The sequence below is a fragment of the Nuphar pumila genome, chromosome 15 (assembly GCF_984573655.1).
Source record: "Nuphar pumila chromosome 15, dmNupPumi1.hap1.1, whole genome shotgun sequence".
Taxonomy (NCBI): Eukaryota; Viridiplantae; Streptophyta; class Magnoliopsida; order Nymphaeales; family Nymphaeaceae; genus Nuphar; species Nuphar pumila.
This window is the reverse complement of record NC_143263.1, coordinates 69,130,334-69,146,076: the sequence shown is the minus strand read 5'-3', so window position 1 is coordinate 69,146,076 and position 15,743 is coordinate 69,130,334. Positions and strand designations below refer to the sequence as shown.

Below are 15,743 nucleotides of genomic sequence, written 5' to 3'. Positions count from 1 at the left end.
ATAAGAGCCGCCTAAGAATTGTCCTCTCAGTTCACCACATATCAGGCTAGTTTGGCAAAACAGACCGAGTTCATTTCATGAAAATCTCTAATATCAAACACACCTTCACCTTGGGGTTTGCACACCTGATACTACCCAGTGTTACAAATATTAATATCATGAGAAATTGCCAGAAAGTTTAAAACGACAATTTCTCACGAGATTTTCAAAATCTCGCAAGATTTATTAAAAAAACATAAATATCGTGAATTAAACACGATATTTACATTTTAAACGACTATTTATCACAAAAAAATGTGTATTTTTTATTTTTAAATAATTTTTATCAATATTTTCTTATAAAAAATAACTTTTATATTTTTTAATTTATTTTTTTATTGCCAAGATTTTGCCGGACTCGCAAGTTTTTTAAAAAACGAGAATTTGCGGTTTAAAACGTTTGTCACTATGATACTACCCAAGTAGACGAGTTTTTTTTTGTTTTTTTCTGATGGTCTGAGGGATCACATCATTGATTCCATTTGCCGTATCACCCAAGTTGGGAGCTTGAAACAACTCATTCAATACAATGGGAAAGTGGCTAAGACATTTGAATAGAAGACTCCAAAACTAGGACAAGCCCAATTCAGGCCGAACAATCCAAGAACCGACCCAATTCACTCTTCCATTAAAACTAGTGCCCTAAACCGCTCTTGCCCACGCACATAAACCCATGGTCCAAACCGTCCCAGCAACCAATAGCCACAACATAAGCAGCATAATAAAAGCCAAATGGACAATTAAAAAAAATAGCAAATAAAAAATAATTAATTAAAACACAAACCACAATAAATCAAACACAAACAGACATCTTTTTTTCTTTTTCTTCAATTTTTTTCCAAATTTTAAAATAAACTACACAACGAAAGAATCCTACCAATCTATACAACCAACCACCCTCTCAACGACAACAAAATACAAAAAAAAAAGAAAAAGAATAACATTCAACCCCAACATTAAGTAAAACAAAAAACAAAAGAAAAGAAAGAAAGAAGCGACTACTAAAAACAAGCCTGACAAATCTTCCCGGCACCGCTTTAAAAGCCTATTGGAAAAAGAAGACTTAAATTTACCCTTCCCCATTAATTTGAAGACATTGCCCTTTTTTCATTACAACTGGCAGCGAGATCATCCACGAGCTTGACGCTTGGGTGCGATATAAAATGTTCAGTCAACGAGCTTCTTGCGTGGGGAGAGAAAGACCGTACAGTCGTCCTTGGGTACGATGGTGGGCTTGTAGGCGATGTCGTCGCAGCCGTCGGTCTGAGCCCTCTTGAAGTCGCAGTGGGTCACGAACATCGCGATGAACAGCACCAGGTGGTTCAGGGCGTACCGCTGGCCCACGCATTGGTGGGGGCCAGATCCGAACATCAGCCAATTGCGCTTGAACACCTCGTCCTCCCTTCGCTCCTCCGAAAACCGGTCCGGGTCGAACCGATCCGGATCCGAGAAACCCTGGAACACGGCCTCGTACAGCGACGGGAAGATGATCGCGCCCCGCGGCACCGTGTAGCCGTCCGATATAGGGAAGTCGCAGGCGGCGATGTGCGGCACGAGCGTCGCCGGAGGCCGGAAGCGGACCACCTCCTTGGCCACCATCCGGGTATAGGTCATGGCAGCGATCTGGTCGGCGGAGACGAACGCGTCCGGGTCGGGTCGGATCCGGGCTTGTTCGGCGCGGACACGGGAGAGGACGTCCGGGTGCGACTCGAGCATGGACACGGCCCAGAGGAGGGAGGAGGTGGAGGCGTCCTGAGCGGCGAATAGGAAGTCGAAGACGTGTCCGCCAACCTCGCGGTCGGTCCGGCCCACGGCGATCACGTCCTGCATCCAGAAGTCCATGAGGCACTCGGGTTGGATCCCGGAGGACATCCTGGCCCGGCTGAGGGCGGCGCAGCCGGCGAGGGTGTCGACGAGGCGGGAGACGGAGAGGCGGGCGCGGCGGAAGGCGAAGCCTGGGAGGTCGACGGGGAGGGCCATGAGGCCGGAGTTGAAGAGGGCATAGTCGGAGTTGAACCGAGTTCGAGACTCGGGGGAGAGGTAGGGACCGACGAAGACGGTCTGGGAGGTCTCGAGGTTCATGTCGCGGCAGAGGGGGCGGAGAGGGATGGGCTCGGTCGGGGGGTGGTGGGCGAGCCAGGAGCGGAGGTGGGCCCGGACGATGGACTGCTGGGCGGCGAGGTAGGAGGAGAGGGCGCGAGGGGTGAAGTTTGGGGCGATGCTGCGGCGGAGGTCCTTGTGCTCCTGGTCTGTGAGGTAGATGAGGTTGTGGTCGCCGAAGAGCTTCTTGCCGAAGGGGTGGCCGATGAGGTGGAGTACGCCCTGGCTGACGTTGGCGAAGACACGGTGGGAGAGGTCGGCGTCGTGGATGAAGACCATGAAGCGTCCGAGGATGAAGTTTGCGGAGAGGCCGAGAGGGGAGGACCGGGCGAGGCGGGCCTGCTCGTCCCAGAAGCGGGTCGGGTTAAAGACCAGGTAGAGGGCGTTGCCAAGGAAGGGGAGGGTGAAGGCAGGCCCGGGGATGGAGGACTTCTTCCGTGTGTAGGCCAGGTGGTGGACGGCGAAGAGGAGGAAGAAGAAGAGGAGGAGGACGTCCGTCGGGGTCAGCCACAGGAGGGTCTCCATAGAGAGAAGGAGCCTTACCTAATGGGGGGATGGAGATGTTGGCTGTTGGATCAGTGGAGAGAAGGGTGTTTTGGATTGAGGAGATGGTGTATGGGAAGAAAAGGGGTGGAAGAGGGGGAATGTTGGGCAGGTGGGTATGGAGGAAACGGGAATGAAGGAAGGGACTGGGTTTCGTTGGGATGGGATGGTGCAGTGGAGGGGGGTTATAGTGTTGAGGGTCGGGTGGCGGAGTAAATGGTTACTGTGCTGAAGACGACAGCCGCCAAGTAAAGAGGAGCCTGCAGAACCGGGGAATCCTGTTGCCTTGGATGCCTGCCTGTACACGGCTCCACTAGAGAGAGAGACTTTAATTTTAGTCAGAAGATAAAAAATAAATAAAAAATAATGTAATAGAAAAAAAAAACCAATGGTAATTGTTTTTTTTTTTAATGTTCGTGTCGGTATGATTCATCATTGCTTCAGTGTGTGTGCATGCTGAGATCGATGGACTGAAGTGTCCAATAGTTATTCTAAAAGGACCAACATGTCCTGGAGGGTGCCAGGATTACAAAATTTGTTTGAGCCATGCGGCCTAGAGTCAAGCTCGAGAATGTTTATTTGGCCTAAAAACCAACTTGCTTGTGTTGAGCCATGCCAACAAATTGATACGAACCCAATTAGTTGCAAAGACTTGCTTGGTCAAACCTTCAATCTTAGCCCAACTGGGTCGATCATGTTGGTTCCATTTTGTTTGCTTTATAACATGTCAGGCTACTCTGTCATTCTTTCATGAAGGCGAGGGTTGTGTTGGTACAATGTAACTACAGAAATAGAAATCCACTCACAAACAAACACTAGTCTCAAAAACCAACAGATAAAAAAGAAAACAAAAAGTCAACGTTCAAAATATGCAGAGAAAAATAGAAAATTGTCATATGAATTCAGCCAACTGTCAGTGCATGCGTCAACCAGTGCATTAGAGTAAAAAGTGTGTGTGTGAGAGGAGAGAATTGTCAGAAGGGCAAACAGAGAAGAGGAAGAAGTCAGCAAAACTGCAATCTAGCAAGACGATCCAACGGTTGTGAAAATGCGAGTATATATGCATGACAAATGTGAACCCCAAGTTTTATCATGCTTCTCAGAGAGTCGTGCCCTATTTCTTTTATCCCCCCATCATCTCTGACCAACATACAGTTAAACCCTTGACCATGGGACTATAGGAATAGGACCCACAACGGGGCAAGAAAATCACAACCGTCGATCACAAGGTGATTACCAGCACCCTAACCTAATCACAACCATTCAAATGTCGGCAAGAAAATCACAACCGTCGATCACAAGGTGATCACCAACACCCTAACCTAATCACAACCATTCAAAGGTCTGCGTACCACCCTAATCTAGAAACACCTAGATGACCAAGAATTCTCTAGAAAGTCCAGTCCAAAGAAAACAGAAGGAAGCATCCCTTCCCATTTCTCCAAGAATACGAGCAAACCGACAGGGGGGGCCCCTTGTCTGGCAGGAACAGTTAGTGCACGTCACCTTGTTGGGACGTTGCAAGTTCGAAACCCAAGGATATATGGTTGTCTGTGTAACTAACTGGTAGGGGTCCCCAATCTTCTCTGTGAAAAAAATAAATAAAAAGGATGTCAGTCATCTTAAGAAACGAGCGATACCCATCAAAACAATAATAAGGCTCATTGTGAGCCATTCATTTAAAAGTATTTCATGCCATCCATCCGAAATGCAAACCGCATCGAAAAAAAAAAAACAGTGAGGCCATCCAAGTGATGGCATCCCCATTTGTACAGGTTTTGGATGCCGTTCATCTTGAGATCAACGGCATCCATAGGTGCTCTGACGGAACAGTCTGACCCGAACGGTGTCCTTTTGGTGTAACGAGGTGCCAAAGAAAATCAGGCACGGATGATATCGGGTTTCGGGCCCTGACAAGCTTTGACACTGTTATACACAGTAAAGAAGGGAACCAGAAAACAACAAGCTTTGAAAGTGTTATACAGATATGCATGAATTTAGGAGTTTCAACGGATCGGATTTCCGCTAAAATGGGTCGATTCAGTCCGGGATTCGACTGAGGTGTAATCTGAATCCGGATCTGATCGGATTTTTCATAAGAAAAATTATACCTGAATCCAATAAAGATTACATAAACCAGAACCGGTTACCCAGTAAAAGAATATGTTTTTAAGCTATTTACATTAAAAAGATTGCTGATCTTAATCAGAACTCAGGTCAGATCCGGGTTTGATATAAAATTTCATAAACCATACGTTGTCCCTTTAATAATCGGACCTCATGGATCCGAACCAGATAGTTAATTGGACCCCTTCCTTTGTTACCAAACCCTAACCTCACCGGATCCTGTATGGGTCAGCTGGATCGAGTCATACCCAACACATTGACACCCACTCATGACATCGGCATATCACAAAGACAAATTTGGTTCTAAAACCATTTGAAACTGGAGATCCATCAAGATCTGGGTCTGAGTGGGTCTCATGCAGCCTGCCGGATGCGATGCGCGCAAGATAGTCTTTCTAAGGGGAATGCATAGGGTGAAAAATGGATAGGATATCATCTAGATTATGTTTTATCGAAATCTGATTTGCATATGAATAAGATCCGCATGCCCAAAAATCACTGATTCTCAATTTATTTAGGATCATTTTACCCTTCACAAACATATTTACGTGGACATCCTGATGTTTGCATAAATATATTTTTTATGATAAGAAATCCTCGCCAAAGGAAAGAAAATCACAGGTAGGGCTCCACGACCACCCTGCCTTATGTTGCAAACCTCTTAATATAATTAAAATTACTGAAAAATTCATAATATATTTGTGCGGACCTCATGACGTTCACACAATTATGTTGCGAGTATGATTAAAATTAATTATGAGATTCACAACATATTTGCGTAAACTTCCTAACGTTTACACAAATATGTCGCAAACTTCTGAATATAATTAAAATCACCAACGAGATTCACAATATATTTGCGCAAACTTCCTAACGTTCACATAAATATGTTATCCACCTCCGAATATGGTTAAAATCACCAAGGAGATTCACAACATATTTGCACAGAGCTCCTCACGTTCGTATAAATATGTTGTGAACCTCAGAATGTAGTTAAAATCACTTAGGTGATTCACACAATATCTACACACACCTCTTGACATTTGCACAAGTATCATGTGAACCTCTTAATATGTTAAAAATAATTAAGAAGATTCATGTGATAGTTGCGTGAACATGCCGACATTATCACAAATCACCCAAGAATTATAGAGAATTGGGATAACACACAGTTAGGGTTCTCTTGAGGGGCAAAAGGGAGTTGTAAAAAAAAATACAAGCATTTTATACAAATCTGAAGTCATGCGACTATAAACATTTGGAGGTTCATGAGATATTTTGTGTGAATATCAGAAGGTTCCGTAAATATCATATGCAACTCCTTTGAATGTCGAGAGGTCTGCATGCACACATATTATGTGAATCTCCTAAGTGACTTTAATCACATTTGAAGGTTCACAACATATTTGTGCGAACACGAAGAGGTCCACAAAAATATGATGCAAATCTCCTCAATGATTTTAACCATATTAAGAGGTTTGCAACATATTTGTTCGAACGTCAGGAGGTCCGCACAAATATATTACGAATCTCCTCGATAATTTTTATCAGCGATAAGGATCAGGACGTTATTGATAACACACATGCAGATGTTATCGATAATGCATATAAAGTAGCAAATGTGGTTACAACCAACTCAGATATCATCTGAAGATAACGTGAACTCATACGTGCACTGTCATGTGATGAAGACCATAGTGAGCAGTTATTTGAGTTGTTAGCTGAAGATCACATGAGAGTCGTTACATGTGAAGATAACATGGAATCATATGTGCATTGTCATGGGATGAAGATTGTACATGAGTAGTTATTTGAGTTGTTAGCTAAAGATCATAAAAGAGTTGTTATGTGCGTTGTTAGGGATTAGATCAAATGTTGTTACATTTTGTCATTCATCATTTACTGTTACCACAAATGTAACAACAACAGTAATGTATACATATATATAAAATGTGTAAAATGTCATCTGAAATGGTAAGAGAAAATACGATTAATGTTATGAGAAATCAATCTCTCTTCATTTTGTTATGGTATCAGAGCCATGATAGAGACATTGTCTACTATAATTCTCGCAATCTCAAATGACTTCTTCTTCACCTATAGTCCCTGCACCATTCCAGCCACTTTATTCTTACCCATCCACGCTAAACGTGGGAAATTTTGTCCCCCTCAAGCTAAGTCAATCCAATTACTTCGTGTAGAAGACCCAAATTTTGGGATTGATAGAAAGTCATGATCTTCTTGGTTTCATCAATGACGAAACTTCTATGCCATAACCTATCATCAGCTCCCCCACACCTGAATTTCTTGAAAAAATATCAAAAAATCCAGTGTTCAGGGCAGGGAAGAAGTTTGATTGACTTTTAAGGGGCTGGATCACCAAAACTCTATTTGAAGAGGTTCTTGGCCTAATCGTAGGTCAAGAAACTGCTGCCCAAGTTTGGGTCACATTGGAGGAATCATTCGCTATTGACTCTCATGAAAGAGAGTGTTACCTAATCCAACAACTATAGATGATCACAGGCAAAATTCATCTATCGTTGAATATATTAGAGGTTTTAAGAACATCTATGACGAGTTGGTGGCAACTAAAAAACAGGTAAGTGAACAAACAAAAGTTTTCAATCTCTTGAATGGACACGGATCAGGTTACGAGTTATTTGTCATCACTATGCTGAAGCCGCCCACTCCATCATATAGGAAGATAATCCCTCTACTTCAAAGTCACGAAACCATGAGGAACTTTCATGATGCAGTCAAGCATCCAGAGGCCACAAACAACAACGTTGCCTTCTTTGGGCAGCGACAAGGAAGTTGAGGACCCAACAAAAGGTTCTCTTCGAGGGGAAGCAAATTTGCTCAATTTGGGCAACAAGCCTCCCGCCAAGGAGCCAGTTCTAGCAAAACTAATAATTTGACAAGACCTCATTAACAGGCCAACCAAGCCAATAACAATTAATCCCATATAGCATACAAAGGATCCCAAAAGGAAAAGGACACTATCTGTCAAATTTGTTTCAAGCTCAATTATACTGCGCTAAAATGCTGGCACCGGTTCAACCAAACCTACCATGCTGAAGACGTTCAACAAGCTATGGCACCCATGGGAATCTATGACAAGCAGGATGACCATGCATGGTTCCCCGATATTGGTGCGTCTTCTCACATGACATCAGATCCAGGTAAACTTCAAAATCTTGTTAAATATGAAGGACCAGAGAAAATCATGTTAAAAAATGGTGATAAATTAGCAATATCCCCTATTGGTTCAAGAGATATTAAGCTAAACAAAAATGGATTACACTTAGAAAATGTGTTGGTAGTCCCAAAAATAAAAATAAAAGATTTCAATCAGTCAGTTAACAGAAGAACAACCACTAATTGTTAAATTATCTGCTGATGTTTTTTTGATAAAGGACAAGAACACAAAATCAATGATCACAAAGGGGCATAAGAGTGAGGACTTATACATATTAAAGCCAAGATCACAAGAAGCATTTTTCTCTACTCGGTTTCGGATTGTCAGTGATGATTGTTGGCACCAAAGGCTCAGTCACTCTCACATGGACGTCGTCAATTTTTTGAAGAAAAATAAATTGACAACTAGTAGTTTTAGTTTTTCCAATAAGTGTAAAAGCATTTTCACTAGTTGCGTCATTGCCAGTGCATCTAAACTCTCATTCATGGAATTTGATTTTACCTGCAAACATGCTTTTAATAAGATTCATTGTGATCTATGGGGCCTTGCACCAATAAGATCAAACCAAGGTTTTCAATATTATGTCATTTTGATAGACAATCATTTTAGATTTTCTTATATTTATCCACTTAAACAAAAATTAAATTTTGTGGATTGCTTTGATGATTTTAGAAAGATGGTTAAGACAGTTTGAGAAAGAGATCAAAAATTTTCAATTTGATGGTGGCAAAAAATTAGTTAATAATAAAATGACAGAGTTTTTCAAGATAATGTGATACACCATAGTATCTCGCGTCCTAGCACACCGGAACAAAATGGCCAGGCAGATCGCAAACATAGAAACATCACTGAGTTGGGCTTCTCAATGATGTTTCAAGCAAACGTACCCCAAAGGTATTGGGTCGAAGCTTTCAAAACTGTTGTTTGGCTTATAAACAAAATTCCTAGACGACGTTTAAAAATGAAATCACCATTTGAGAAATTGAAAAGTAAGATACCAGATTATGGATATATGAGAATTTTTGGTTGCAGATGTTTCCCATACCTACGAGAGTACACCTCTAACAAGCTCAATCCACGATCATTGTCGTGTGCTTTCATTGGCTATAGTCAACATTATAAGGGCTATCGTTGCTTGCATGTTCTTTCATGGCACATTTACATATCACGACATATGATATTCGACGAGAGCGTCATGCCATTCTAGGATCCCAAGTTAGCATCCATTCAGCATTTACCATCGCATAAATTGATTGAATTTTCATCTGGGTTTCCAGGTACTCCAAATCCGTCATCCACTAATGTTCCACAACACGTTGTCCCACATCAACCAATATATCATGTTGTCGAACAAGACCAGCCTCATATCATGGACGACTTCCTTCATGCCGAGACTGAAACCATTACACTGGAATATGAAGGACCGACCGACTAGTAGCAGCCTAAACTTGGTCATGATCATGTTGTTACCAGCCCTCCACCTACAATTGTTTGTGCTACTCATACTACAACTAACCATTCACAGGCAGGTGTGTTCAAACCTAACCCCAAATATCTCATGTTGGCCACACTTACAGGTCCTCTTGAACCTAAGTCTATCAAGGCAACACTCAAGCATCCTGGATGGTTTGAAACAATGATGGAGGAGATGTCCGCTCTCCACCAAACAGGGACTTGGGAGCTAGTTTTCCCATTGCCCTACATGAACATTGTAGGTTGCAAATGGGTGTTTAAAATGAAGACTCGTGCCAATGGTTCCCTCAAGCGGCTCAAAGCATGACTCATTGCAAAAGGCTACAACCAAGTTGCCGTCATTGATTTTCTAAAAACATTCTCACTAGTGATTAAGCTGGCAACCATTCGAGTTGCCTTGTCAATAGCTGTTGCTCATGGATGGACAATCTATCACCTTGACGTTAAAAATGCCTTCTTGTAGATCATGTGTACATGCGACAACCACATGCATTTGAAGATCCCACCAAGCCTAGTCATGTGTGCAAACTCAAACACAGTTTGTATGGGTTAAAGCAATCATTGCACACTTGGTTCAATCAGTTCAGTGACTACCTATACTTTGTTTGGAGTTTTATTGTAGTACTGTCGATTCCTCCTTATTCATTTACCATCATTCAAGAGAAACCATTTTACTTATCCTTTACGTCGACAACATCATCATCATCGATGATCATCCCACTTTTTTATCTAACTTCATTCAACGGTTAAGCTCTGAGTTTGCTATGAAGGACCTCGGGGATCTCCATCATTTCCTTGGTATACAAGTTCAACGTTTTGCAGGCGGTATTTTTCTTAATCAATCCCAATATGCTCTCGACATATTTGATCGGGCAAACTTGACTGATTGCAACAATGCCCATGGTCGAAAATTCCTATACTTTCACAGATGACATGTTGTTCTCTGATCCCCGTTACTATCAAAGTCTAGTCAAGAGCCTCCAATATCTCACCTTCACTTGCCCCAATATTGCCTACATTGTCAATCATGTTTACCAATGCATGATGCCCTGACAAACCACCATTTCCAACTAGTCAAACTAATTCTTGGGTATGTCGAGGGTTCTCTAAGTCATGGGATTCATATCATGTCCCAAAACTCTTGTTTTGTATGGCTTCTCTGATGCAGATTGGGCAGGATGTCATATCAAGCGTCGGTCCACCTCTGGATTTTGTATTTATTTAGGTGACAATTGCATCTCATGGAGCTCCAAGAAACAGCCCGCCGTAGCCCGCTCCAGTACTGAAGCAAAATACCGTGTGCTTGCTTTCCACCACTATTGAATTAACATGGGTATCATTCATTTTGCTCGACATTGGGTTATTTCTCTCAGACCCGCCCACTCTATTTTATGACAATCTCTCGACTCTTCATCTCACTATCAATCCTGTGTTTCATAATCGCTCTAAGCATATAGAGCTTGATTATCATTTTGTGAAAGAAAAAGTTGGTCTCCGTCAGTTAATTACGCGCTTTGTTCCTTCTGTATTTCAAGTCGTTGATATTTTCACGAAGACTCTCACTCGACTATCCTTTGTAACTTTATGACCCAAACTTGGTTTGTGGGATTCCCCCCAACCGAGTTTGAGGGAGCGTATCAGCGATAAGGATCATGACATTATCGATAACACACATGCAGATGTTATCAATAATGTACATGTAGCCAATAAAGCAACAAATGTGGTTACAACCAACTCAGATATTACATGAAGATAATGTGGACTCATATGTGCGTTGTCATGCGATGGAGATCATAGTGAGCAGTTATTTGAGCTGTTAGCTAAAGATCATACGAGAGGCATTACACCTGAAGATAACATGGAATCATATGTGCGTTGTCATACGCTGAAGATCATATGTGAGCAGTTATTTGAGTTGTTAGCTGAAGATCATACGAGAGCCATTATGTGCGTTGTTAGGGATTATATCAAATGTTGTTACATTTTGTCATTCATCATTTATTGTTACCACAAATGTAACAACAATAATAATGTACATGTATATATAAAACGTGTAAATGTCATATGAAATGATAAGAGAAAAATATGATTATTGTTTTGAAAAATCAATCTTTCTTCATTTTGTTAATTTTAACCATATTCGGAGGTTCATAACATATTCTGCGAACATTAGGAGGCCCACACAAATATGTTGTAAATTTCTTCAGTGATTTTAACCATATTTGGAGCTTCACAACATATTTGTGACGTCTAAAAATTGCACAAATATGTTGTGAGCCTTCTTAGTGATTTTAATCATGTTTGGAGGTTTGCAACATATTTGTGTGAATGTCAAGAGGTTTGCACAAATATATTGTTAATCTCCTAAGTGATCGCAACATATTCATGAAATTTTGCCGCATTATAAGATATTGAATTTTTTATGCCATTAAACATTTTTTTTACAAATTGTAATGATATGATCTAAAATATGCTTTTATTAAACAAATCATATTGATCACATTTGTTGGGGTGTTTTGACCATTGACCATTTGATTGGACAATTTACACTACAAGAAAATAGGTGATTAGTGATAGAATTTAGCGACGGAATAATTCTGTCGCTAGTTAGCGACAGAATAATTTTGTCGCTAGTTAGCGACAGATTAACGAGAGAAACACATTTGTCGCTATAATCAATGAAATTTACGAAAATAACGACGAAAAGTATCCCGTCGCAAAATCCGTCGCTAATTAGCTACAGATTTTACGAGAGAATATTTTGTCGTAATGAATGCACCATTTAGCAATGTCTTTTGCGACGGAAAATATTTCATCGCGATTTAGCGACGAAATTGGTGATGGAATATATTTCGTCGCTATTTTTGTGTTTTGATTTACGGCGGCTTAGCGACGAAATTAATCTGTCGCTAAATGTTGCATAACCCCTAATCCCAGCCCTCTTTTTCTTTTCTTCTTTCGCTGCTCCCGCCCGTCACCCTCTCCCTCCCACCGCCCTATCCGTTCCGTCGGCCTCTCTCCGGCCCCCACCATCCATCGTCGCCGGCTGCCGATCCCCGTCAGCCTTCCGCCGCCGCCCGAAGATGCGCAGGTAAATTTTAAAATTCTAGCAGGGGGTCGACCCCCTGCTGTTCCGGCAGGGGGGTCGACCCTCCGCTGTTTCACCAAGGGGTCGACCCCTTGTTGTTCCGACAGGGGGTCGACCCCCTACGTTCCTGCAGGGGGTCGACCCCCTGCATTCCGGTAGGGGGTCGACCCCCTGCGTTTCCGACAGGTGGCCGACCCCATGCGTTTTTCGGTAGGGGGTCGACCCCATGCGTTTCGGTAGGTCATTGGGTGTTGGGTTTTTCAAGGCCTATGCAAGATGTTTTCATTTGCCTTGGGTTTTTTTTTCGGCAGGTGGTGACTTCATTTTAAAATAGTGTTTTTTGCAGATTTCTCAACGGAACCCGCTTGTGCTTAGCCACCCGTGGTAAGTAAGTGACAAAAACAATGCAAATCGGGTAAATACCCGTGGTGAGTAAGTGATGCAAGTGCATCACATATTATTTAATTTATTAGATGTAACACTTTATTGTTCACACACTCACTTAGTTGTTGATATCTAAGGCTGCTTTGTTAGAGTTCGGAGATCATGCTGAGCATGATTTTAATGTATGAGAATAGGAGTGTTCTTATTTTTTGAGTACGGATTCCATGCTAGGCATGGTAGTAGTTAGTAGAATATTGAAGTGTGTTTGCTGCAGGTACATGTTTGACATTTGTTTGATATGAATGATTTTGATGTATTGCAATGTTTGATGTAATTGTATACATGCTTGCATGTAGTTACTTTCAATTTGATTATGGCTTCCATGTGAAATTGTATAATGAAAGCATGCTTCAAATGAACGTATCGTGTCATTAATAGTTTGCACATGAAAATATTAAGTTATCAATGCATGCATCATAATTCTTGTTATTGTATGACATCATATATTGCATGATAAATTTGATATTTTCTTCATCATAGCATTCTGGTGGTTCTCTTTTAACTGGTTAGGTTATTATTCGAAACAACATACGAAAATGACTGCAAACCGTGAATGGATGTACCGTAGGATAATGGACAATGAGTTATTGCATGAATATATAGATGGTGTTGAAAGTTTTATTGAATTTTCAATGGCAAGTGTCAGTACAGTGGATCTCATAGGTCGGATTAGGAGTCCCTGCAAGATTTGTAAGAATAATCGATTTGTAGAACCTCATGGCGTTAGACATCACCTATACAGGAAGGGTTTTGTGAGTGATTATCAAAATTGGACGTTTCATGGAGAAGAATTTAAAAACAATTCTGATGCACAGGTGAATGTGGTGCACAATAATCCATATATGGATTTGATATTTGATGCCGCAGGAATAGAATTGGGTTCTGCTATGAGTCCTAGTGATGTAAGAACTGTCGTAGATGAAGAATCACCAAACGATGCAGCTAGTAGATTTTATGATTTACTTAGAGATGTTGATGAGCCACTTTAGAACGGTTGCGAGAGTCACACTATCTTGTCTGCAGTTCTTCAACTAATGAATTTGAAGTTCGAGTATAATTTGAGTCAATCATGTTTCGACCGTTTGTGTATAATTGTGAAGAGTATGTTGCCCAAAGATGAGAAATTGCCACAAAATTTCTATCGTGTGAAAGTTATGGTCAACGCTCTAGGTATGGGGTATAAAAAGATTGATGCTTCTCCAAATCATTGCATGTTGTATTTCAAGGATCAGAAAAACAACATATCATGCCCGTCATGTGGGCATCTTCGGTTCAAACCAAAGACAAGAGGCAATGGTAGCACGAGATCAAAGGAAGTTTCATACAAGTTGCTCTGCTACTTTCCTATCACTCCTAGATTGCAACGATTGTATATGTCTTCAAGGACAGCTAAACACATTAAATGTCATGTAAATAAAGTTTGACACGATGAAAACAAGATCACGCATTCTGTTGACACTGAAACTTGGAAGCACTTTGATCGTACTCATCAGAACTTCGCAATGGAAGTGTGAAATGTTAGACTTAGTCTATACAATACTTGATGTGAATGACTTGAATGTATTGTAATACTTGATGTGAATGACTTGAATGTATTGCAATACTTGATGTGAATGACTTGAATGTATTGTAATACTTGATGTGAATAACTTGAATGTATTGTACTTGATGTGAATGATTTGAATTATTTGAATGTATTGTAATACTTGTTGCGAATCATTTGAATGTATTGCAATACTTGATGTGAATGATTTGAATGTATTGTAATACTTGATGTAAATTATTTGAATGTATTGTATGACATTTGTTATTTGTTAGAATATGGTTCATGGAGGTTACAGTGGTCGTTCATCGAGTAGTAGCCAGGCCCAACCTTTATCTTCACGGGCTCCTGTGATAGGTTTATTATTTAACTAATTGGATGCTTGATTAGTTGAAATGCGCATTCTGAGAATTTCTAACATATTTTTTTACAGATGATGTTTCGCCTGTACACGACCCACCTACATCAGTTGATCACACAAGTCAGAAACCAACACAGGATGCAGGGTCTTCTCAGTCTGGCACAAGAAGACTCATTCGAATAATGTATATCGATAATCGACCGTAAGTATTTCATTTTTAATTATTGCATATCTTATAAATATTTTATATTGATATTTACTGTGTACCAATTCATATACAACACGAGGTTTGAGCTACAAGAAGTAGTACACGAGATTAGGAATTCACTTCTTCAACATCTATCAGGACCAGTCGCTCAATGAAAAGAGTATCCAAAAGAGGTGATAGACAAATTGTGGTCCTCATTCACGGTATACAGTTGTTTGTCATAGTTAATGTGTTTTATATTTTTTTTTTATAATCATGTCTACTAACTTTTTGAAAATATATATAGGCTTCGAATCGCTTCACGACTACGGTGGAGGAACATGATGCAAGGAAGGTGTGGCAGAGGGTGACTGTCAATCGATTTGCAGTCATGCTGCACAATATAAAGACTGCAACAAAAAAAACATCTGGCGGAATAGATGATCCACTACAGTGGAAGGGCCATGACCCTATTACTATCAGGAGAGATTATTGGGATGGAATGTGCGATAATTTGGTGGATCATTATGCGAATGCTGCACAAAATCGAGCGAAAATGCTTGAAGCCCATCTACACACAGGTGGATCTAAGACATTTGGGAGCCACCTGAAGAAAATGGTAACTCATTAATATATAAT

The 15,743-nt window shown here is 40.9% G+C and overlaps 1 protein-coding gene across 1 annotated transcript; it reads right to left on the bottom strand.

Moving 5' to 3' along the window:
- Positions 1 to 501: 501 nt before the first annotated feature.
- LOC149815537 (cytochrome P450 710A1-like) lies at positions 502 to 2,982 on the bottom strand. Its single transcript, XM_089988313.1, has one exon. The coding sequence runs from the start codon at positions 2,662 to 2,664 to the stop codon at positions 1,207 to 1,209; it is 1,458 nt and encodes a 485-aa protein (XP_089844439.1). The 5' UTR covers positions 2,665 to 2,982; the 3' UTR covers positions 502 to 1,206.
- Positions 2,983 to 15,743: the final 12,761 nt, after the last annotated feature.

What these genes read in the sequence shown, in the direction of transcription:
- LOC149815537 (XM_089988313.1), bottom strand. Translation starts at nt 2,664, where the DNA reads ATGGAGACCCTCCTGTGGCTGACCCCGACGGACGTCCTCCTCCTCTTC.